Source organism: Anopheles stephensi, chromosome 2 (genome assembly GCF_013141755.1).
Source record: "Anopheles stephensi strain Indian chromosome 2, UCI_ANSTEP_V1.0, whole genome shotgun sequence".
Taxonomy (NCBI): domain Eukaryota; kingdom Metazoa; phylum Arthropoda; class Insecta; order Diptera; family Culicidae; genus Anopheles; species Anopheles stephensi.
In genome coordinates, this window is record NC_050202.1 from 6,410,080 (window position 1) to 6,435,610 (window position 25,531).

The 25,531-nt window shown below is 52.7% G+C and overlaps 3 protein-coding genes across 3 annotated transcripts; 2 read left to right on the plus strand and 1 right to left on the minus strand.

Moving 5' to 3' along the window:
- LOC118506212 (E3 ubiquitin-protein ligase highwire) lies at positions 1-24,215 on the minus strand. The gene is given in 19 exon segments (XM_036043030.1): positions 1-1,114; positions 1,191-1,296; positions 1,422-2,107; positions 2,172-2,343; positions 2,420-3,108; positions 3,170-3,895; positions 3,968-4,165; positions 4,240-6,834; positions 7,015-7,692; positions 7,840-8,071; positions 15,292-17,396; positions 17,474-19,003; positions 19,091-19,692; positions 19,752-20,408; positions 20,796-21,620; positions 21,688-21,912; positions 22,002-22,928; positions 22,931-23,497; positions 23,586-24,215. Coding segments are annotated over 19 exon segments (14,349 nt in total). The 5' UTR covers positions 24,031-24,215; the 3' UTR covers positions 1-730.
- Positions 8,353-13,079, plus strand: LOC118503454. Its single transcript, XM_036036729.1, has 5 exons — positions 8,353-9,878; positions 9,970-10,115; positions 10,711-11,000; positions 11,074-12,350; positions 12,419-13,079. The coding sequence occupies exons 1-5, from the start codon at positions 9,449-9,451 to the stop codon at positions 12,943-12,945; spliced, it is 2,670 nt and encodes an 889-aa protein (XP_035892622.1). The 5' UTR covers positions 8,353-9,448; the 3' UTR covers positions 12,946-13,079.
- On the plus strand, positions 13,271-17,451 carry LOC118503456. The gene is made up of 4 exons (XM_036036731.1): positions 13,271-13,619; positions 13,711-14,317; positions 14,385-14,519; positions 14,586-17,451. The coding sequence occupies exons 1-4, from the start codon at positions 13,350-13,352 to the stop codon at positions 15,104-15,106; spliced, it is 1,533 nt and encodes a 510-aa protein (XP_035892624.1). The 5' UTR covers positions 13,271-13,349; the 3' UTR covers positions 15,107-17,451.
- Positions 24,216-25,531: the final 1,316 nt, after the last annotated feature.

The window sequence follows — 25,531 nt, forward strand, 5'->3', positions numbered from 1 at the left end:
TTATGTAGCACAATTGACTAGCAAATGGTTTGTTTTTATTAAAATTAATCATATCCACGTTTCATCAATATCATTCGGGATTTCATCATACCAATCATAATCATAATAATCAGCCGATTAGGGGTTGGGAATGTCCTAGAAGAGCTGGTTAGCTTGCTTTCGTGAATGTTCTCATGGATGGACTTGTTGGACTATATTATGACCACTACGTTAGGAGATTAAATTAAATTGACTAGACAGATTCTTTGGCAAAAAGGAACTGGTCATAAGCAATATCGCAGGCTCTTAAGCATCTAGCTGGCTCAATATCATAACACAAAAATATCAATTTACGCGTGGAATGATACGATATCGTTTTTTTTTTTTTTAAATCACTCATCAATCTCTTTTCATAATCATGGAAATCAGCAAACAGGATCATGTCCGCCATTTTGTTTTTCTTCTTACTTTAGAATGTATAATCATAGCAGGTTAATGTGTGTGTGTGAGTATAAAATGTGTGTTTGTGTGTGTTTACTTACGGCAATTTTACTCTTCTCGTATCCTAGCTACACCGTATATTGTGGGCTCGTTCGTTATTTGATATATCCTACCACCATCGTCCTCCGGTTTTGACCGAAATTCCAGAAGCGGAAAAATTGCGCCAAAGCGTGCCGAATGTGCAGTGGCAGTAGTAGCAAGGTTAAGAAGCTTGGTCTTGTGGTAGATTCTGACACCTTCCCGCCCTCGTTCAGAACGTTTGCGCATTGCGGCAAATGCCGCAGCCCAACGCAAACTCTTCCCCCGTCGGAGGATGAACAACGTGCAGTGGACATTCTTCGCCGGTAAGTTGGGTCGCCTTCGGACCTGCGGGACAGCGCGGTAGCTTGCCTTTCGGCAGGTTGGTCAAGCGCTGGAAATCGTCGTGACAGGTGTCGCAGAAGTGGGTTGTTCCGAAGCAGAAAAATACCGCCACCGAGCAGCAGTAGCGACACTTGTACTCGAGAAAATCCATACCGTGCTTGGGACACATCTTTGCCTTGGACACATCGCTGCAACCTCCGCACACCAGTTCCTGCGGGTTGAAGTTTTCGCCCAGCTCGGCATCGCAACGTGCTTCGCCGCCGTAGTACGCCTGGTGGAAGAGATGCAGATTTGCATTACATTAGAAGCCGGTACGTACGTACCTTTCTGAGGTCGTGTTCGTTTACCTTGCCACACTGACTGCAAACGTAGTACGCGTATCGCTCCATTGCGTACCGTGTAGGATCGGTTCCGTCGGCAGTCACGGCTTTGGCTAGTCCTTCATATTCAAGCCTAATGTAATGTAGATAACATGCGTGAGAAGTTTAACAAGTGAGACACATTTAAGTCTTCTAAACATTTAAGTAAGTTTTTAAAGTCTGACTTGAATCAGAGCTGTCTTGTGAGCTTTACTTTACCTCATCAGCGCCTTCCGCTTGACGTCCTGTCGCAATGCGACGATCGGCGCCAGGAACGGTTCCAACGACGGATGCTCAATGTCCACCTTGCAGATCGGACATTGCGCAAAGCCAAAGCTGATCCTTGGACCGTTCCACCGTCGCATAAGGACGGTTTTGCAGCAGTGGTAGTGAAAGACGTGACCGCACCGCAGCTGTATCGACGGTGCCGTGCCGAGTGTTTCCGTGAAGCAGATCATGCACATGTCCTCACCATCCTGCGTCAGCCGGGGCTGCACACTGCTGCCCGCGTACTGGCCGCCCGCCTCTCCACCCTCGGACTGACAGTTCGGCACCAGGCACGGCAGACATTGACCCTCGTTGATAATGCCACCGCACGCGTGCCCGCAGCGAGGGTGGACCTTGGTGCAGGACACCGCACCATACTCCTGGCACTGGGCATCGGGACAGATGTTGCCCAGTGCCAGCAGACCGCTGCTACCCGTAGCACCACAGAAACGGCACACGCCAACACCGGTCGCGGTGACCGGTACGGTGCTGCACCCGGCGCTCGGATCGTGCCCGCGAAACTCGAGCATACCCTTGAGCGTGCGCGAATCTACCACCGCCCATAACCAGTACAGTTTCGCTCGTCCACAGCTTTCGTGCAGTTCGACACGGATCGCGTCCTGTTCCTCCTTGCACACCTGAAATCGGCAAAGAAGTGTTATACGTTTGACTCTTTTCTGATGATCGTGTGAAGTAGCTTACCGCTCGATGATGATTTCTAGTGCGTCGGTTCAGATGCAGCACCCGATCACAATCCGCACAAAGCGATCCACAGAGCGCACAGTTGAGGACGGCGTACGTTACCTCATCATCGTGGTTACTACACAGTGGCCGGTTGGATTCCGATTGTCGGTGCCATTGGTTGGAAGACAGTCTGAAAAACGCAAACAACAACCAAAAAAAAAAAACTCCAACTATTGCCCAACAAACCTCCTTCGCGCTCTACATACCGATCTATTTGTTCGCGATCAATAACACAGAGAGCCGCCATCGCCAACCAAAGCGTGGCAGTACAAATGCAAGCATCCGCACTGCGACGGAACTCCTCCTCGAGTTGGGTAACGTTTAAAAGGCAACTAGCTACAGCCGACCGGCATGCGGTAGCCCACCGTTCGGACAGCTTACCGCTGGCCATATCACGCACCAAAGCGATAATGCTCTCCGCCTGCTTAGCTGCGATCGAGCCACGCAGATACCAACGGTAGCGCTGCAGCCGACTAACACTTCCAGTTCCGGTGGTAAGAGTGTCCGGCGAGGATGCTGTTACACTCGCCAAACTAACGACACTAGTTCCGGCCGATGAAGGTGGGGCAGTTTGATGTGAATGTTGCTGCTGCTGCTGCTGCTGGTGCCCTCCGTTTGAGCCATTCTTTACTTTAACCTGCACCTGGAGTGATTTCGCTATTAACGCTAACAATACGTCTAGCAACGCTTCGGAATCAGTATCAACGCCACTGTCCGCATTGGTGTGAGGAACATTATCGGAGGGAAGCTCGGGAAGAATCCGCCGGATAAGGGCAGTGACTTGCCGCTGGACGCGATCACTACCCGTATGAGCAAGCGACAGCAAGTCTTTCAGGAGATGGTGCTGTTGCGATAGGTAGGTGCGTCCAACGGAACTTCCCGAGAGCGCAAGGACCTGCGAAAGAAATGGAGATGTTAATTCCCAATGTATTAAACATTGAAGCTTATCAACTCACCATACTGAGCATCTCGAAGCAGTACGCATCGTTGTATGTTGTGGGGACATTCGCTTCTCCATTCAGCAGCAGTTCCCACGCGTCACGTGCCTTCACCGTTTCGCGTTCGATCGCCTGCACTACGTGTACGATGATTTGCTTCTGTAGGTGGCTTAGCTTACGGCGGCTGAACAGTATGCCGACCGCATGCTCACGAAGATCGTGTATGGATTCGGAAAGTGATGGAAGTGGGGACAGTTCCGTACTGCAAGCCTCCCCAGAGCTAGTATTCACGTTAGCTCCGCCACCATTGCCAGCTCCACCATTGGCAGGATTACCGATAAGTGTGGAAGTTTCCTCCAGCAGCTTGCCAAACACTTGTCCAGTTAGTAGGCGAAATACGCGAAGTGTTTCCTGTTCACACAGGCGTGATTGGACCTGGCGTGGTGTTGGAAGCGAAGGTACAGCAGATGAAACCGCTGAAGCTGCTGGATTTCCCGATCGCGTTCCGTAAAGCTTCACCTGCCGAATGCGTAGCGTTGCGTCGGGACCTCGAATTTCTAGACGGTAGTGTCCACTGGCAGCACTTCCGGGAGCGCCGGAATTTCCGCTCGACGAGATTGGAACCGTTTGCCAGGCACAGGCCGCCGGATCGATCTCTATCGTACGAAGCAAAGATAGCTCTCCTGTTCCTGTGACGCTGTTCAAGTGTGATCCGCCGTAAAGCAGTAGCGATGTTACTTTGCACTAGGAATCAAATGTTGCAAAAGCAAGTTAAAATTCAGTTTTCGTAGGATGGCCTCGGGCTGTCACACCTACCGCAACGTCTCGACTGTTGTCCACGTGAACAGCAATCAGCGTTAGCTGACAGCCGGGAGCCGACGATCCTGCTCGAACGCTTGGAATCAGCTCGATCGTCTTCGGTTTGCCACGATCCTCCTCGTCACTTTCCCAGAACGTTTCGGTCGAGTTGTCCAACAGTGCCTGTGCGAGTGCTGGGCGAGACGATACGGTGAGCTTGAAGAAGAAGAAGAAAGAGTGTAGAATTTTTGAGAAAATTGTTTTCAGCATTAGATCTGCAAATCGCTTACCTCATACAGATCGGTAACATCTTGAAAGAGCGTAATTTCGATCGGAGCTTCATCGGTGACGCCCAGCAGATGATCACGCACCGACTGTGTCTCGAGGGCTCTTTCTTCCTCCTCCTCAGATTTTGAGAGAATTCGCGATATATTGCCGAAAACATTCACCCGATGCAGGAACTGATGATCGGATGGTACAAACCGCAAACCGAAGCACTGCACTGCCATCCGCTGTAGCGGGGATCCCAGTGGAAAGTGCAACGTCAGCTCGGACACGGTCGATAGGTAGGCGTGCAGGGCTCGAGAAATCCCACGTCCCAGGTGACCTTCGCAACTGATGGCTGGATGCTCCAAACCGAGCTCAGAATCGGCATCGGTCGGATCGACATCCACCTCACTGGTGGTAAGCGCGGACACAAACCACCACATAACGTCGTGAAGCCCGATCGGTTCCGTGAGCTGTCGCAGCAGCCAGTTAAATCCTTGCAGACTGTATCGGTGGCAGAGCGATCGACGCAACTGGCGTATGAGCAATCGACGCAACCGTTCCAGATTGTGTCGCTCCAAGATGAATACCATGGCCGGTCGACCAAGAAGCCCAACCTGGGTACCGCCACCGTTGCTGCCCACTTCCCCCATACCTCCGCCAACCGGCACACCAACGTCCAACGGAACCAATCGGCGCAGATTCTCCGATGGGTGGTTCAAGAGGTTCGCATCGGAACGCTCATCTTCACGGCGCTGTCGGCGACGTAGTACCACCGACGGTCCTGCCCCCTGTCCCATCGAAACACTGCGATGGAACTTACCACCCGTCACAGGAAGAAAGCTTCCCGGGCCACCACCACCGCCACCACCATCGTTGGGGAAACGAGATGCTGTCTGTTGGGCTGCTTCAGAGTCCACAAACGTTCCCAAGCAAGCGGGTCGATCTGGCGGAGTGGGCCATTCCGATGCGTCTGTTACCTCCGTAAGGGATGCTTCGCTACTTCCCGCTGTGCTGCCGCTACAAGCCGAAGATTCTACCGGAGCAAGATCCAGCAGGAAGAAAGCATTTTCCTTCATCATTGCAAACAGCTCCGAGGGCAGTGTCGACCGTGGTGGTTCATTTCTTCGCTCCGCAGCTGCAGCCAGTGCCGTCTGAGGACCGACGGGACCGAGCGGGACGGGAGTGGTTCCTTCGTATCGCTTACGGCATGCTTCACACAGTAGATACCAGCTGGACACACCATGTCCACCATCTCCACAGTCTCCGGCCCATCCTTCGCAGTACACGCCGTTGGAGTTGTAGCCTTGTCCGCCTGCGGGACGTCCACAGCCTGGATGGGCTAATCGCATGTGATACGTCACGGGAATTGAGTGTAGGACGGTGCGGCAAAGTTCGCAGTAACTACCGTCCGGAGCAGAAGCACCATTGGAAGGTGCTGGTGTAGTCGTGGTCGTTCCCGCACCGGCCGTTGCTGCTAGAGTTAAGCCACTCTTGCTAGCCGATATCGGTGCTCCACCTGCCGGCGGGACAACGGTCCCCGTGCTCGACGCCGTTGTTGTCTGCGAGCCACACTCCTTCCCACCGTGTCCATCGTCGTTTCGCTTGTCGTTGGAGTTTGTTTCTACAAGCTGCACGAAATTGGAACCCAACTGATCCCACAGATGTACCAAACAGCGCAAGGCAACCGGTGGAACCGTATTCGAAACGATCGTAGACGAAGGTCCACCACCACCACCATCGAGGATATAGAACCCAGCACCGATGGCGCGATACCTTCGATTCATAATGCAACGATTACCGCTGCGTTCCAGTGCGTCCAGCGTGGCATTCGAAAACTCCACCGAGTGGCGTTGCAACACTTTCTGCTCGCGGGTCAACACAGCCGGAATGGGCAGCTCGCCTGACTGAGTGCCATGCCCAACAGGTCCTGCGCCACCGATTCCGATCCCAGCCGTCTTCGAAATGGTTGGATGAAACTTAAGAAACGAAGCGCAGGCCATCGCATCGTGCACCAAGCCCTCGTGCCACAGGAATGCCGCAAATACGGCACGCAGTGTTTCCGCTACCGAGGGCGAAAGAGCACGCTTTGGGAGATGCTGCTGGTGGAAGGATTGCTGATCTTGCTGCTGCTGGACGTTTGTCTGTTGTTGCTGCTGTTGCTGCTGCTGCAGCTGCTGTGTAGGACTAGCGGATGGATGGTGAGGTGATTTCGTTTGACCAGCTTCATCCACAAACGAACCACCTTCAGTCCCCGACCGGTGGAACCATTTTTGGAGTGCCTTAGCTCCACCGCCGACAACTTCGGACAGAGCTGCGGTTGCCGCCTTCCGGAAATCGCCATAGTTTATAGTGTTTTCGTTCTCTTCGCCCTCTCCCTCACAATCGTCCGCCTCGATGTCCTCAACCGTGTCAGCAACGGATGGTTCCTCTTTCGCAGTTGTATGCTCCAGCATCACCTTCGTTGAGCAAGTGTCCACGATGGGATGGAGAAGGGTTTTGCCCAAATGTTGGTTGTACTGCAGGCACCACGCTTCGACAGGGAACCAAGATGCAGGACAGTGCTCACGAATCGATTCCGCAGTCAGACGCACCCAAACTCCGTCGTCGTTCTCAAGCTGCGAAGGTAAGCATTGTATTAAGGTAGGTCTACGCTGGAAGGTCCATTCAAAGCTAATGCAACTCCTGGTCGAAATATTTTTCTTTTTAAATTTTTTATCACTATTGACTAAACATGGTTGTAATGAAACAAAAAAAAATAATGTAATAAACAAAAGACAGACTTATCCCACACGTACCTCATCTCCGTAGGCCACGATCCCATTCGGTCTAACCACGCCGATCTGTTCCGATTGTAGCGTCGGATGCAAACGCACGCGTAATCCAGCCGAGTTCTTGGCCAAGAATTTACGCAGCTTCGTCGGTGGGTGTACCTTCTTCAGGCCTTGCCCACCACCGCCCGGCATACCCTTCTCGCAACCAAGCATCTTCGGCAAACCACCGGATGCACCACTTCCGCCGGCACACGTGCCTCCGGCACCTCCGCCACCACCACCACCACCAGCTCCAGCACCGCCCGCGTCGATCACTTCCAGTCGGTAAATTTCTTCCTCATCCTCCACCACCACCGGCACACCGTCGATCTGTAGCGTCAGCTCGTACGCGCCCGCCACCATCGGCGTCCAGACGAAGCCGTACTTATTTTTACCCAAATCATTGGCCGTTAAGATTTCCGTGGTGGCGGCCGTCGTGATGCTGGCACTGCTCATGTTTGCCGCGTACAGGCGCAACTCTTCGAACGAGTAGCCGTGATACGGGCGCATGGCGCTGATTGCCTGCAGGCAGCTCTTCTCCTTCTCTTTGTACGTTGGCTCGTACGGCACGGACGGTGGGGTGGTGGTCGGTGTACCGGGCGACACTTTTGGCGTGATTGCGTTAACTGATGTGTCACGGCGCAGGGATGCTTTTACTTCGATCTGTGCGTGTGTGTGTGTGTGTGGGTTTTTCAAAATTGAGAGAAGAAATTTGAGTTTACAAAAATAGAGGTTTTTGTTTACTGTTTTGGGGGATAGCAAAAAAATAAAGAAAAATCAATTTCTCTATCGGTAACATTTCTTTCTCACCTTTATGCCGGGGACAAATATTTCTTCGCCGTACTGGTCACGCGTTTCCAGCCGGAAGTGTGATGGCCAGCCGGCTCGCAGGGGTGGCGTTTGGGGCGAGATGATCTTAATTTCACACCGGCTTGGATCTAGCCGGGATTCGGGCTGCAACCAGGCGGCCAAACGTGCACCAGGTGATCCGGCCGCAACGTAGATGAAGTCACGCAGGAACTGTTTTTCATAATTCTTTTCCCTGCAAGAAAAAAAGGAGTTTTGTTTAAAAAATAACCAAAGCGATGGGAAATATGTATTTTTTATCTTCTTCATTTAAATTTACAGCATTTATGGAATTAAAGTCAACTAGAAAAAAAACCGGAAATATCCAATTATGTCCACGCCGAAACCATCGTGCATCGATTTTCTCACCCCTCCTATGCAAGTGCAATCTGCGCACGCAACACCGTCTCCTTTGTTTGGGCGCCTCGTTGACAGAACGGTCGTGCGGTGGTATGCGTGAGCACGATCATCAGCATCAAGTGAGTGCAAGTACGCAACTACGCACACACACACACCGCCGCGACAGGGTAGCGATTATTCTGTAGTGGAGTGGGTGCGGCAATGGCCATTCGTCGTCTCGGGCACATACACGACGACGATGCACCTGCCAAAGTGACCCTGTTTAGTTGATAAAGTGACCATTTGTTGTGCGTGCATCTAACAAGCTTAGGAAAAGATAAATTCCTCCAGCCGCGGACAGTAGCAACAGGAACAAACACGCACCGTTTCCTCCATGGCCGACGTGATTGCAACACTTTTCTGACATATTCATCCGTCATTTTTATGTTTTGTTTTTTCTTGCGCGAGACCTCGACCATTCGTTTTGTTTTGGTGATCAGCAGCAGCAGCAGCAGCAGCGTGTGAGAAAATTTCAGAGGCTGCTGCGAGATACGCAGCACCAGATCGGGCAGGAGAGAACAAGCTCGGACGGAAGGGCCAGTAGCTCTATCCCGTCGTTGGGCGCAGGTCCGGAGAACCTGTTTTGCGTCGCTTTTGCTCCGAGCCGATTTCTCATATGCTGCGCTTGATTGGACCTTCCACAAACAGTGTGATTAGACGTTAATTGGTTGTTAAGTGATAGGTGGTTTACAAACAAGCGCTACAGACTGCGGTCAAATCGCAGCGCAGGCCACACAATTAGGAGAGCGGGTACACAGTTCAAAAGTTCTCCCCGCGGCCCCGCACCGTGTAGTTCTTGAGAAGGTATTTTAATTAAAGTACGGTGCGTAACTAGAAGTGCGTGCGTCGATGTGAACGGTGCGAAGAAATCAACCGGAAATTCCGTCCGTTTGCGGCTGTACTACTTCTGCCAGCACGGAAGCAGTGTCCAAAACCCATCCCCACAAAGTCGGCCTACACGTCCAAATAGCGCCAATATCGATTATTAGCAATCTTGATGCCCTCTCGCGCATTACTCATCGGATACATCGGATAGTCGTCCATTCAGGAGCGATTAAGTGATTAACGCGGCGTGCACAGTGAAAATGTGACACTAATCAGGTGGAGCGCGCAATCGATCGATCGGTCAAAATCGGTGCCATCCGTGCAAAAGTTAGTACAAAAAAAGCGAGCGATGGAATCGTGTTGGTGGTGGTCCGCCTGGGCGCTAATCTTGGCGATAGCGACCATCCGCCAATGTACCATTGCCGCTGCCACCAGTGTGTCCGTCTGTTCCTACCTATGTACTTGTACGAACCAAAACTTCGCAACGGTCGATTGCGAGTTCGACGCTGCCTCGGTCGTGCTTGACGAAACCCTGCTGCTACCGTCCGCCGCCACCGCCCTCAACATTAGACTGCACGGCGGTGGGCAACTGGCCGTACGGAAGGATTTTTTCAAACAGAACAACATCAACCATCTCTCGATCGAGGGCAGTGAGTCACGGTCGGCCTTCGCCGTGGTAGAATTTCACGAAGGTGCGCTGTGCAACAATAATGGCCAATTTCCGGAGATCTTGGTTACGCACGTTGGCCGGCTGGTGATGAACAGAAATATCTCGTGCAGTAAGATCATTTTGACGCGCCCGCCCTTTTGGCGGCAAAAAAAAACAATTCCACCACGGTCTCTGATTCATGGTTTCTATCCCGTTTGCAGGAGCACATCTGCTAAACATCACGCACGTGAACGATGTGCTGCTCAAGACTGAATTCCAATCGGTGCACGAGGCGGAAGTGTTCATCCAGGACGTCAGCAACCTTCACATAGAGCCGAACGCGTTCCTTGGTTCTAAATCGTCTAGGGTGAGGAAAGGGGGGGGGGGGGGGGGGGGGGCAGACGGTTTATTTTGCTTATCCGGAGGCGCTTCAACCCACGGGGGTCTTCTTTAGATTTACTATTTTTGGCTTTTTTAAGGGTTGTTGTGTGTGGGATAATTTTTAAAATCTTCTTCTTTCTTGGCACTACAACCTCGAGAGGTCTCGACCTGCCATTTCTGGCTTTCTGGGTCTTAATTTTACCCGTAGTAAAAGGTAGTCAAGCCTTACGTACGGGGAGGCGGTCTGGATGGGATTTGAACACCGGCCCTGCCGTGTGAAGACCGGCGCCGTTGTCGCTCCGGCCACCGGACCGCCCCAATTTTTAAAATATCCAAGCGAATAATGAAACGGGCCAGATTAACTGTGGGGCAAGAATACTGGGGAAGATTCGGTGACTGCATCTCTTTTGGAGTTGCCCGAACAAGCTTGCCAGGCTTATTAGAATGACTGTTACCAGGATTACTGACCAGGTGGCCCAAGACCATCGCAATCTATTGTAGTACCCGACACACAAACACACCTGTTGGACGAAATAATGAACAAAAATCCTTTCTTTTCTTCGCTCTCCTCTCGTTTTCAGATTGAAATTTATCGCACCAATATCGAAAGTCTTCCAAAGCTCGGAGCTTCCTTTCGGCTGTTAAGTTTTAACTTTTGTAACATTAGTGAGATCGTACCGCAAGCGTTCGATGCGAACGAAATCGAGCACATGGAGTTTGTCCACTGTCGTCTAACGAGCCTGCGCCAACGAGCGGTAACGGAACGATTGTGGTGCGATTCGTTAATCTTCCGCAGCTGTCACATACAGCGCATCGAGAAACAATTTGTGGATGGGAACGGGTTAAAAAATTTGCTGCTCGAAAGCAACACGTAAGTTTGGCGGCAGGCCAGTGGAACCAGCTGGGGTTTTGTTATTCAAAAAACTGTCCTTCTTCTTTTGCAGGATCGATGAAATTGCGGCCGGTGCCTTTACCTTCACAGGAGTGAACACGATAGTGACCGGTAATCATATTATACGAACCGGGAAAGAGTGGCTGCATCAGAAAGAATGGGAGAATGTGACGATTTCCGGCAACTCGTTCGGGGAGTTCAGTGGCATCCTGTTGCGGGATCGGAAGGACAAGACGCGAGCCCACTGTCACTTTGGCAATAACACCATCACGAATGCGCTGCCGGATAGTTTTACCTTTGGACGCAGCTGCCACATCAACGGCATCCATTTCGGCCGGGAGTGCGACTGTACGTACGGCAGCTGGTTGGGGGAACTCGTTGGAGCTCAACGGGAATCGTTGCCATCCGCCAGCATCACCACGTCCAGCGCTTCCTGCCAGGTGGATGACAGTCTGCGCTACTGCTTCAATCGTAGCGAGGCTGGTGTCGTGGGACAGGTCAACGTACACTACTTCCTGATGGAGTTTTGCCAAAAGGAAGGATCGAAAAAGTGCTCATCGTACACGAGCCGCGAGGATGCGAATCGTAAACCACCGCCACTGATTCCATTCGAAAGGATCGACTCGCTGGACGACGCGGACGAGGGTGGCTTCTTCCTGATGGATAAGATGCTGTGGCTTTGGGTTGCTGTTGCCGCTACGGCTATCGTGTTTCTGCTTCTCCTCGCCGTTTGCTTTTATCGGCGCAGCGCGAACGAATCGCGCCAAACCATGACAACCGTCCAAACCATGTCTTCACGGTCGGGCACGATCCGGTCCAACTCACTCAGCAGAAGTGCATTTACGCCGGCCGACAGGCGCATCATTGCGAGCGCACTGGGCTGGATAAAGGAGGCGTACGATCAGAAAATCTGGAGCGAAATCAATGCCCCGATGCAGCAACTGCTCAACGGTGGTTGCATCGAGGAGCAGGCGAAGGTACGACTAATCGGAACCGTTCTCGATAGTCTCAAGCGTCACGAGATCAGTGCAACGCAGATCGTGGCGCTGAATGACATTCTCTTCCGGCAGCTTGGACCACCGGCACCAGCACCGGAACCGGAGGCGGTTCAGCCCGGTAGACCAAACAGTGATAGGCATGTGGATGAGCTCGGCCACATCTACGATGAGTTGCAGCTAAACCGAGCCCCGATAGCCCATTACAATGTGGGTCTGCTCGGTGATTATGCTGCCCCGTTAGATCACGGTGGTGGGATGACAACGGTCGTCCCGGAGGGTATCTACTCCGAACCGGTTCTACACGATCAGCTGTTGTTGCAGCGAAATGGTGGTAAGTGTGCGATTGCGAAGGGCTTTTTCTCATCTTAACTGTGTCCCTTTCTTCTCGCACAATCATAGACAATCGGAACCTCATTAGCCCTTATGCGATTGGAGATGCTACGGTACAGCGGAACCCGACGGGTGGAGAAGCGAACCTGCCGGACGTTATACTGCTTCGACGGCCACCACCGACCACCGGCAGCAACGCACCGTGGCGGGCCAACACTGACGACGAGGAGGACGAGGACGAAATTGACGGAGAAGCGGAACGCAAAACGATGCTTCGTCCCGCGGACGATTGTGGTGATAGCGGTACTGGAAGCAGCAGCGGCCCAACGTACGCCATATCGATGAAACAGCTGAAACGGCCCCTTAGGGGCAACACACCACCACTACCACCACCATCACAACCGGCGGATACCATCGGGGAGGAGCAACCATCGGAGGATGGGAGTGATGGTAACCGGTCGGAACATTCCGGCAGTAGCATGCAAACGGTTCGCATCGAAGATATGACCCTTGCTGGGGATATTGACATCAACAGCAGCAGCAGCAGCAGCAACAGTAGCGGCGGCAACGTGCAACAACAGCGTACTCAGCAATAAAAAGCTCGCATCTCATTTTTCATGTGACGAAAGTAGGCTTAAAACATACATACAATTACACTCACACAACCAAACAAACAGCCTTAATGAATCATACCGGGGGAGTAGGTATCACTTTTCCAGATTCTACGATAGCGCGACACCCGCGTCAATGTTTGCATGTTATCTTATCGCGCCAAGACGGTCGCGGCACACGAAACGACGATATGCAGAACCTTCCGAAGCTGCGTTTGCGCCTGTGTATTGGTATGGGTACCTATCGTTATCAAAACATATCCGCAAGGTTCGTTCTCGAAAGAAAAAAGCCCTTCTTTACACACACACACAGCACAGAGAGCACGGACGGTAGGTAGGTTCGTCGCGGAACACACGTCTGGACGAGGTTTTGTAGTTCGCTCTCCACAATGGAGCATACACGTCGGTGTCGGTTTTGCATAGCGTTCTTCATAACGTTCTTGATCGTGCGTTTGCCAGGCGGCTTAGCCGAACAGGAACAGCTGGAAGAAATCGTCCACCAGCCGTTGCATTGTGAGCGTATCGACAACTCACAGTCGACGCTAGTGAGTGGAAACGACTGGGGATCGTTTCACGGCCGAATCGGGGAACGGGTGCTGCGCTGTGACTGTCACGAAAGTGTCCGACAGCGACGTAGCAATCTGGAGGAGTACGGTCAGGTACGCGCTCTATGTTGAACTAACCTTCACATGGGCTTCCATTTCGCTGAGGTGTTAAAAAATGACTCACGTCTTTCCATTGTATCGTCAGCCAAAGCTACGCAGCTCTGCCTTTGTGCTGCCAGCATTCCCAGCTACTACCGTGGCCACCGATATACTCGTAGTCAACTGTCAGCAGCTGCTCGTACCGGGCGGCACATTCCGCTCCATCCGACCCGGATTTCTCCCACGAACGATACGCTTTGTCAACGTTGAACAGTTGACGCTGGAATCGTTCGCTTTCGAAAGCGGTGGTAGTCAAACTGTTGGGCAGCAGGTGAACCCACATGATCCTCACCCGATGCTGGGACCCATAACGCTCAGCATTGAACGCTGCCAGCTCGACGAGCTTCCGGCCAATGTGTTCCACGGTGCGGCATTACGTTCGGTGCTGTTCAGTGCATCCACCATCGGAGTGATCCGGCCGCTTGCGATCAGCACACGCTTTCAGCAGGTTATTTTCTCCGATAGCGTAATTGGCCACTTTGCAAGACACTCCTTCAAGCGCGCGCAGATAGAACAGCTGCATCTGCGCAATGTGACGATGACCGGGGCTTGGACATCTCAAGCCTGGCAGGGACTCATCGTAAGCAGCTCGATACAGATAATGGACTCTGGATTTCTGCAAACCATCCATCCGGCGGCTATTACCGAGAGCAGTGCGTATTGAAAGAGCGAGAGTATGATGGTAAACTTACGCTAAAACGTATTGCATTTCTACCTCAGGTACTGAAGAACTCCTTCTCCAACGAAATACCTTCAACGACTCGATTGCTGACGAAGCCTTCCAGCTGGAAGTTAAGAGCCGAATACGTTTGACCGACAATACGTTTGGCGCTTTATCGTCCAACCTTTTGAGAGGTACTATTCGAATGCAACAGCAAGCTGTTTTGGTTCGTGATCGTCCACACTAATTTCGCATTGCAGGTATTAGAATATCCAACGATTCGGCGTGGAATGCTCAGCCAGCCATCTTCCTAGAGCGCAACCTCATCGACACATTCACAGCTTCATCCGAGGCACACACCTTCCTAGTGTTTCCACGCAACTTCACCGTAAGTCTGGAAAGCGTTCGCATTGCTCAGCTTGCGACATGCGACAGTACCAACGTGTCATACCCGGCATGGGCAGAAATCTACTTTCTGCAACCATTTGCCACCACGGGACGCAACGATCCAGAATCGTACATATCGGTGGAACAGTTTCGCTCCCAGGAGGGCTGTGATGCGGAACCCGATATGGTGCTAGTTATCGTATTAGCCACACTGCTAGGAGTTACCATAGTTACGGCAGTGGTTGTGGGTCTACTATGCTGGCGGCATCAACGTAAACGAAGGCGCATGTTACTACTGGAGCAAAATCTGGTGCACCCTACCCCGAGAACCTATCGTGAAACACAGATACTACTAAAGCTCGAGACGGTCGGCCAGCTGAAGACGGATTTTTAGCGGCAGCTGAGTGCGGAACAAAGTAAGTGAGGCATGCCCTACTGTCCGACTTCATCGAATATTCAGTTACAATGTACTAGGGGGGGAAAAAAGCCCAAATGAGGCCGGCCTCGAACGACCAAGGTTCTAAAGCCACTAGGCAAGATATAAATCATAAGTTACGCTTATTCAAAAAGTATACTCACAGCACGGGCAGATGACAGTCGAGAGCATTGCGTATAGTCAGCATGGCATCCGGTACCATCAAGCCCTTCGCAAGCAGCGTATTGCCATAGCGCTCCAGTGTGGCCGCCTCCGGTTCCGTCAATCGATCGTCTGGATCGTCATCGAAGCGTAACTCCTTGCGCAAAAGATTACGAGCACAACGTCCACCGAGGTGTGCCAGCTCATGCTCCAGAGCGATCAGAGTTCCTCCAGCAGTTCCACCGCCACCATCCACCATGGCTTGGTGCGCATCCACGTGCTCGCCTGCAGGTACTTGATCTGCATTCTCATATCCAATCACTAAACACTTGAACCCGTACGACTGCTGTTTCGGTTCGTTGACGTACGTCGAGCAGGATTCGAGCGATAGTTCAACCTCCCGGCCTGGCAGAACCATCGCCCGGCCCGGACCACCGTAAGCCCAACGCGAAGGAGTGTTATACATTCGTACCGTGCACCAATCATCCAAAGAGTCCTTCTCGTTGCCCGTGCTACCGGCACGTTCTCCACCGCGCCGGTTCGGAATCTTAACCTTCACCCGATCTTCTTCCTGCACCGTACCACTCTGAGCATCGAAGGTGAGACACATCCAACGCACCGTTGCCGGAAACCGTACGCGGTACGCGGTAAGACCTGCCGTTTTGTACGGATGATCACTCTCCAAGATGCAGTAGTGTGGACTGGTCGTGTTCATACTGGTTGCGGAGGAGGTGATCGTCGTTCCACCATGCGCACCACTGTTGGACATATGCGTGAAGCACTTCCCGACGTGTCGTTGACGTCGCAATTCGTTCAGCGCTGTGATTGGTGGAAGAATCTCCTGCACCATCGACAGTACCTCGACCGAAACCTTCAAATCCATTCGAATGCAGCGTTCGAGCTGGGCGAGCGTTAGTGGTAGCAGATAGCGGAACAGACAGTTCACGACCGACGGGGATCGAGTTGCACGCGATCGGAACAGATCCCAAACGGTTCGCTTGCGAATCGGGACCGCTAGCACCATTGCAGCACCACCACCACCACCAGCCGGCAACTCCATTTCATTACCGTTGGCTGCCGACATTCCACCGCCACTTCCACTTTCGGCGCCACCGCTTCCCGCACTTCCGATACCGGCACCACCACTAACAACTCCACCCACCGTCGCCTCTGACGCGGAATCGATTTCGTAAGGATCGTAAGGAGTTCCGGCCGAAATGCCTGCTCCGGCGCTACCACTGTTTCCACGCAGCGTTTCCAGCAGTCCTTTCGGGAGCACCTTGCCGATCGTTCGACGCGTACGCTCAATCGTGGTAGCAGCTGCATTTGAGGAGATCACACCGACCAAACCTGTCGAGCCCACGTCTAGGTGTTCCTCGATCGGTGTTATGTTGTGTTCCGAGTCGATGGCAACACCTCCACCAACCACGCCACCGGCAGCACCACCTCCAATCACACCACTAGCGCCCCCGATACCAACCACCCCGGACGAGGCAGATGACGAAGGCGTTGAGGACGTTTCCGACGAAGATGGTGCACGCATTCCCGGCGAAGCGGATGTCCACAGTGCTAGCTCGTGAGCGACGGTTAGCAGCTCCCTACAGCGACCAACGATTGCGCGGGCTACTTCCAGCGCAAGATCACGTGCCTGCGTTCGACAGTTGCCCAACTCTCGGCCACTGCCAACGTTCATCCCACCATGCGGAAATCCTGAGGTGCCTCCTGCCGGTGTGCAGTAGTACAGGATGGCCGGTATCTGCCCGCGAGCGGGTGTTGTACCGTTGAAGCTTAAATCGCACGGATAGAAACGGAACGTTACCGTACCGCACGGTCCACGAAGCGACGATTGTCCGCAATCGCCGGAAAGAGTTCGCGCACCCTGGCTGCACAGCCGTAAAGCGTAACGATGGTTCTCCTTCAGCTGCACGGCGCGATTAAAGCGAAGCTCGGCCATATGCTGCCGTACGGCGGTTTGATCGTAGGATCCAACGATCGATTCCAGCACTTCCCAACGGTGCGAATGGGAGTAGGTATGGGAATGGGTAGAGTGATGACTGTCGTACAGCAGTTCCAGCTGATACTCGTAACTTCCCGAACCGGAATAAACCTGGAGAGGGAAGCAACAAAAAAAGCCTGCGGCGTTAAAACAATGTTCGATAAAGACATGCTGAGGGTTCCACTTACACATGCGCCCACAATCGAAATGCCCGACCGATCTACGGTAAATGCAATCGCGTCCGGTCCAAAGTTGCCCGTATTCCAAGTCTTGCCCAGATCCACCTTACCGAACCGACTGCCCGTACTGAAAAGCCGATTGCTACCACCCATCGGTGCTAGCGGTGGTACCATCAGATCCGTTGCGGGTTGTTGAGCCGCTTCCTCCGAATCGCCACGATCACCCCGCTCGCGATCCACCGGATCACATCCATGGTGAATGATTTCCGACAGTAGCTTCGCCAGCAGACGGCAACCGTTACGGATCAGCAGTCGCTCCTGATTTTGATCGTCATCCTGACACTCGTCCTGCTCGCTATCATCATCCTCTCCATCGCTGTCACCTTCGGCGAGATACTCGTTGCGAGGCCATCCTTTGCCTCCGTCTGCCACGTGCTCACTATCGTAATCATCCCGTGCGAAAGGCTCACCACCACCGTCTGCCAAATCCGTCGCCTCATCATCGTCGAGCTCGTAGTCGTAGTCGACACCTTCGCTACTGCGGCAGCTACTTGCACTGCTGGTGTTGCTGTTGCTACTGCCACTGCTACTACTACCCCGCCGACGATGACGACCGATTCGATCGAGCTTTCTGCGCACCGGATCCGCAACGAGCTCCAGCAACAATTCCAGCACATCCCGGAAGTGCCAGTCGGGCAGATGCGAAATACCACCGGATTGTCCCACAGTATCTGCCGCATTTGACGCACCCACCGTACTTGTCATCTGTTCGATCAAACTAGCCAGAAGGTCACGGTTCCGGGAAATCATTAGCGCTCCCGAGCTGGTCGACTGCGGACGGCTGGAGCTGGATGACGCTGCTGCACCCGGTGCCGATTGTGCCGGGGCCATCAGTATCGAGAATGTAACACGCAGATTAACGGAAGGTTGACAGAGCCCGGCAAGGATTGCGCTCAGCAGTAGACGACCCCCCGAGCATCGTTCGGTACTACCACTATTTGACGAACCGTAACTGTAGCGGTAACGGTCTACGTGCGGTTTTACCCCGACATGAATCCCGCCAGGGTCTGCTTCACGCAGCAGGAGCAGCCGCCTGCACAGGACTTCCCATTTCAACTGTGGCGTTGGGTAAAATATGTCAAAACACCGCACGAAGGTACGGTGACATTCGGCCAGCACTTCGCGCTTGGCTTTGCATACTCGCCGTCTCATGGTACGTTCCATTACGGGGAGTGTAACGCGGTCGGCCAAGATGTCGATCAGAAGCGTACGAATTTCAACCACCGCCATCGCCAATGACTGATGATTCCCGGACATCGAAGCTGCCATCGGATGAACCGTGGACGAGGACATCGGTGAGCAGGTAGCTTGATGGGGCGTACCGAAGGGATTTACAAAATCTGATCGCAATTGATCGTCGATGTTCGCATCAGCATCGTCCTCGTTCGAGCGAGATCCAGTTGGATGGTAAATGGCGTTCAAGTAGCGACGCAACAAACGGAGACACACTCGACAGATGAACGACAGTCGAACGATGAGCTGTGTGTGTGGTGCGAAAGTGGAAGGAGAACGTTTAATGGAATTAAAAATACATTTTTTTAATTAACGACTCTCTGTCTCACAAACCTTTGCTTCCCCGATCAGTCCAGCATTGTTCGTAGTCATCGGATTGGTAGTGAACGTTTTCATTCCACCGCCGGAACCCTTCTTTTGCTCGCCGGAAAGGTTACGGAACGCATTCCACGCCCAGCTTAGCAACGCGGTTAGCGATTCGAACGTTTCACGATTAACACCCGTCGCAAAGCGACGTGAGATGGGACACAGCGTCACCGCACTGTCTTCCGTGCAGGAGCTGCTAAGCGTGTGGCTATTACCACCACCAGTGCCACTAACTCCACTGGAACCTCCGGCACCTGCCTTCTTTCGTCGATACTGTACATTGGCCGTAGCGACTCCGTTCGTTGGTCCCTTAGCACGTCCAGTACGGAACGGAAATCTGCTCTCGCTGGCAAGGTTCGGGACCGCAAAGCCATTGCTTGCTGCTTCCGCGTTGCCAATGTTCCAACGATTCAGCATGGGGATTACCGGTACCTCCTCGTCGATACTGCCCGACCCGAAGGTGGGCGTTAGCAGTACCGACCGATGTTCGGGAAGATCTTCCTCCTGCGGATCGTCTTCGGGAGCAAGATCGCAAAGCTTCACCTGTCGACCGCTTCCGCTGCCAAACGCTACAATCGGTTGATAGTAATCACGCAAAGCTGCTGAGAAAATTTGTAACAAAACTTACCAGCCGCTCCACCATTTCTGGATCCCGTAAACCAATCCGATGCATTCACATTCACATTCCCGTCCAGTGGCGATGATGAGGACCCACCAGCACCGGTAGCTGATCCATCTAGCGTCGGCTCGAACGGGGGCCACTGACCGGTTGCCCCTAGCCGCTCCGTAGCTTCAGTCAGCACATCCAAACAGGCCAGCAAATTGAGCGCAAGCTGAAACCGAGGCACTTCACAACCGCTCCATCGCTGTGGCAGAGCTATTTCGGGGCTCAACACCGAAAGTGTCTCGTGCGTTCCGTAACGAGCTTGATCACTCTTGTCACCGTCCGTTTGGTACGGTTGGGCCGGTTCGTGGCCAGTACTACGCTGGTTCGGTGGTGGATGTTTACGCTTCGGCTTGCGACGGCACAGTTCCGATGCGATCGGGTTGAAGATCAGCATGCGCTTCCGGATGGCATCGTAACCCCACAGCACATTAAACAACGGATCAAGTGTGAATGAAAAATGCCAACGATTTCGGCGATATGCGTCTTTCACGGTCATGCTGGAACCGGTTAGCTCGACGCGTGCATCGAACTGGTTAATGCGGTGCGCACGACAGTGTCCGGTGCGACGATCGATCGTTATTGAGCCAGCCAAATGGGACTGGTTGTTGGGGATGAGCACTGTAAAAGGACGGAAGGTTTTATTGGAGATTTCTGTGAAGGCCTTTCTCTTCTTCCTTGGCACTAAACTACAACACCAAGAGATCTCTCGGCCTGCCAGTTTCTGACTCTCTGTGACTTTATTTTATCCGTAGTAAAGTAGTCAGCCCTACGTACGTGTAGTGTAGGAGGCTTTTGATGGGATTTGAACCCCGGTCCTGCCCCGTACAAAAGTACAAAACTTGGGCCAAGAGTCCTACATTGTTATGGAGTCATTTCCCACCGAGTCCGTCCAATAGAAAGCACCTTACTAGGTGATAGGCTAAGATTGACTCTCCTAGTCAGGCGTCATTCCTCCATTCCGTCTTCAAGTTCCCAGAAAGTGGCAAATGAGCTAGCTATACTTACAAATTGTCGATCGATCCGCCGTTACGCTGTACTTCGCCAACGCTGCCCCATTGATAAGCGATTCCTCCACCTTGATGTACGTCTGATCACCGCTGGCCGCGATAAACGACGCCCGTCGACCCGTTCCCGGCCCGAACGAATCGATCGCAACCGGCGCACAGTGCCAGAAGAAGTTTCCATCGCTCACACTTTCCAACCTGCCGCCACCCGGAGCCTCACGACCGAGCTGCCCTTTGTGATAGTTACCGAACGTGTAGACAGCGCCACGGCTAGTGAGCACCACCGAATGGTTACTGCCAGCAGCAACGGACACTACCGTCCCGGCACCGTTCGGAAACCGCACCAAATGGGGCCGTCCGCCGGGTGGTGCCTGAAGATCCCCGGTGCCTAGCTGGCCGTACTGGTTGCTGCCGAAACTGTACACTTCACCAGCAGCGGTAAGCACCAACGAGTGATGCTGGCCACAGGCAATCTGTGTTACGATCGGCGGTCGTCTAGGATCGTTGCCGGAGTGTGGTAAATCTACGCGCTGTGGTGGAACCGGAACGATGCGAGGTGTATCCGGATCGGTGGAAGAGATTGGGTTTGCAGTACCGCCGGCACCGGAGTTACCGCAGTGACAGCAGCATCCACATCCGCAGCCGCACTTTGCACTCGCAGCTGCCGGTGGTTCAGCGCTAGCTACGGAGGATGGTGTGGAGTGACAAGCGTTACATGTAGCGCTAGTTGTGCTCAACCCGTTCGGCTGATTCGTTGTAGTGCCGCCGTTCGGTAACGTTCCCGGGGTTGACTGATTGTTTGTATTGGTGGTCATCAATTCATCCACTACGAGAGAGAGAGAAGGTTGAAGTGAAGGGTAGAGAGAACATCAAAGGGCCTAAAATCTACCTACCATTTCGCTCACGTTGAAATTTTCGACCACATTGTCCCTTATTGTTGAGCCCGAAGGTGTACAGCTGTCCCAGTGCATCAACCGCTACGCAATGTGCCTTCCCGAGGGCAACCTTCCGTATAACGACATCGGTCAATCCGCCAACAACGCCGTTCGGTTCGCAGTAGTTGGTGTCCTTGCCGTACATGATGAGTTTGCCATCCTTCGTCACGAATGCCGAAGTACCTTTGCAAAGAGAACAAAGTTCAATAGATTTAAACTGAACCCTTGAGCTGTGTACAGGGTGAACAATGTTCACAGTATCCCTCACTTACCGTTATTACAGGCAACGAACGTGATCGTTTGTCCGTCCAGCTTGTTCAACCGCTTCGGTTTGATAGCTTTCGGCTGCCGGCGGTTCGTCTTGGCCAGCTCACCATCCTCGCCACGCTTCGCCGTACCGGTAAAGTACACCGTCCCGTCAGCGGTCAGCAGTAGTCCGTGGTTTGCTTCATGACCCACAGCAACCTGCCGGAAGCAGCTGATTCCCTTCGGCAGTGCCGTCAGCTCATTCAGCTTCATCGAAACGGTAGCTTTCGGGGCGCCCATCACACATCCTATAGCTCCGGCCACATTGGCGGATGATTTGAGGCCCAATGCAGTACCACGACCCCAGTACAACACTTTCCCATCGTCAACCAACACCAGGCCAAACTCTTTACCGCAGGAAATCGATTGTATTCCCGCACCGGTCGGGTTACTGTCCAGCACCGGTGGCGCTAATCCTGCCGGCGGTTGCGGATAACTCCCGCTATCAACGAGATCTTCCTCAAACGCTGCCCAACCGTACGTGTGGTATCGGTTTTTAGCCAACTTTAGGCGCAGCTCCGGCCGAGGATCATTCTGTGTAGAGGGACCGGTCGTAGTGCTTGAACTGGGCGCGGGAGGATAGAGTTGCTTCACCACAAGGATATCTTCTTCCTGATCGTCCATATCGGTCGAATCGCGGATGGAGTCCGACACGGCACCAAGCCAGCATATGGCGTCACCGTCGGAGAAGAGCTGCCCATAGCGACGCTGAAAGGCGGGTATCGGTGCCGTCTGTACGGTTCCTAAGGCGGTTAGTGTTGTTGGATCGTACAGCTGAAACGTCCAACCATTGTTGACCGCCATCTTGTTGATGCGGCCATAATACAACTTGCCCTGAAAGTGGGAAGGGTGTTCGTAAGTACCGTAACCTCTCGTTTCCACTTTCTAATCCTTACCCCAGAATAACCGATCCATCCAGGCACCTCGTTTTTCGCGTTCGTTACGGTAACCGCACCGTATATGAGCCCTTCCTGCGTACCATTAAACCCGGACCCAATTTTCAGCAAACCTTTCGCCGTCACTATGTACAGATACTTCCCATCGGACGCAACCGAATGCACCGCAGACGACTCGAGTGGCAGTCGAAACTCGCCAATCAAACTGCCGCGTGGTACACCGCAGCGAAAGTAGTCCGCAATCGTAGCACGCCCCGTTGCCATGGAGAATATGGTACGTTGCAGCTTTGCGACACTTTGCGGCATCTGTACAGAGCCACCGGCGGTGGTGCTAGTGTTCGTGGAACCGTACACCGAATTCATCAATATGGCGGCCACCGAACGTACGATGCGGCCCGTATCGCCTTTCGCTATGGCGAGGGACAGCAGTGTCGAGCAGGCAAGCGATGACCAGGCACCGTTGGCAGCACTCGGAGCACTGTTGATGGTGGACAGTTCCAGCAGTAAGTCGAACAGAGGGCCGAACACAGCGTCCGGTTCGTGCCGCATTCCTTCCGGATCTTGCCCTACATACAGGTAAGAAAAATGGGGTTAGAAAATGGCGTCCGGGAAAATTGGAAGGATTTTTTTGTTGTTGTTGTCGTGTATCCTTACCCTGCAGTATGTCGTACAGCGAACGAAGCGCTTTGGTCGCTATTCTCGGTTGGCTCTGGCGCGTTTCGGCTATTATACCGTACAGACTGTCCAGCCCGGCAAGCACAATCTGCGGCACCCGTTGCGTCGCACCAGCCGACTGCCCGCTGCCGATGGATTTCGGTTCGTCCAGTGCCGTATCGATTATCCGCATGGAGGAAATCGTGCCCCGTGCCGTCGTTTCCCGTTCCAGCACAATGGACCGCACCGCATGGTACACGGCAAAACGGGACGCGTTCGAGGCGATTTCATACCGGTCCAGATTCGGTTCCAGCAGCAGCTTCGCTTTCGTGTCCTTTTTCGATCCTGCAGCTCCTGGCGCCGTATCGCTGGCGTCGGACGATTCCGTCGACAGGAAGATGCTGTTAAACACCGATCCGTAGCGGGCCGAATCGTACAACTCCATCGTGTGTGTGGCGTGGCTGTCCTTTATCCTTAACAATCACTAACCAACAATCAACACCACTCAGGGGACTAAAGGAAAAATGCAATTTTTCTGACGAGGGCGTCCCTACCGTAACGCCCGCTAGAGTATGCGATTCGCAGGTTCCAAAATGAAGGCTGGCAGTGAAAAATCGATATTTCCTTCCATCCACCCCGTCTTTCCTTGCGCACGCCCCGACCACACAAACTTCCCCTTCACACATTCACCCGGCCATCAGCACAATGGACGCGCGCGAGTCGTTTGTTTACAAAACCAGCGAACGCGGACACGCGACTCGTCCTGAAAATTTCCCCTCCACGGAACAGCTGACTTTGACAGTTCCACCCGAAGGGGTTTGTTTTGAACGTACGCTGTGTACGCTGCGTACGAATGTACCGGGAAAACAAAGGAGAAGGATAATCGCGCGGCGGCGACGGCCATCGCGCGACGTTCGTTTTCCCGACCGCACGCGTGCTTACAGTGCAACGCGTATAAATGAGTGCGTGCGGTGCTGGGTTTTGGGCAAATGAGAATTTAAATTCGCTGAAAGTAAGCGAAAATTAATTTGAGGATGATGCTTGAAGAGATGCAATTTGTATTTTAATTTGAGCCTCACAATGAACTAGGGCAGGGTATGTTCCAAAAAATTGACTTATTCTCGGTGGTGATAAAAAGAAAAATGATCAGCGTTTTCAGTATTTTACCTTCTGCGATTCCTAATTGAATAGAAATAACGTCATCCCTTCTCTTATAGCCATCACTGATGACTAAACTTCATTGGCCTTTTCAATGGTTTCCGAAAAAAGGTGCTCCGATCAAGGTGTTCCCCAAAGCAAATCATGAACTATAAGCGCATTTTAGACGGATGCAAGTTTCACTCATTGTTAAGTTTGATTTTAACTTTCATTTTACTGAAATTTCATTGGTGCCCGTACACGACACACGGAAATTGTTCTAGTTACTAAAGTCGGAAAATGTCTTTTTTGTGGACGCTTAAAAAATTGCTGAAAATTTTAAACGGCTTTGAAACATTAAGGCAGTTGTAAGTGCTCCTGTGGCCCTGTGTGAGGCGGTCCGGTGGCCGAGGCGACAGCGGCGCCGGTCTTCATACGGCAGGACCGGGGTTCAAATCCCACCCAAGACCGTCTCCCCTTACACAGGGCTGATTACTTTGCTAAGGGTAAAATCAAGTCACAGAAAGCCACAAATGGCAGGCCGAGACCTCTCGTGGTTGCCCAAAGAGCCAAAAATAATGAAATCGAACTATCGTGCTGCTCTAGGGCTGCTTAAAGAAAAAACGTACCACCGCCGAACTTTGAGGCAAGTTAAAAAGCCCGTGGAACTTGATGGAACTATGAAGCTTTTCTACTTACACTTGGAACTCGATGGAACTATGAGGCTTATTTATAAACCGTGCATAGCGTTCATCCGAGCTATGCGGCTTATTAAAAAGCATGCGGTACTTCATGGAACTTTATGCTTT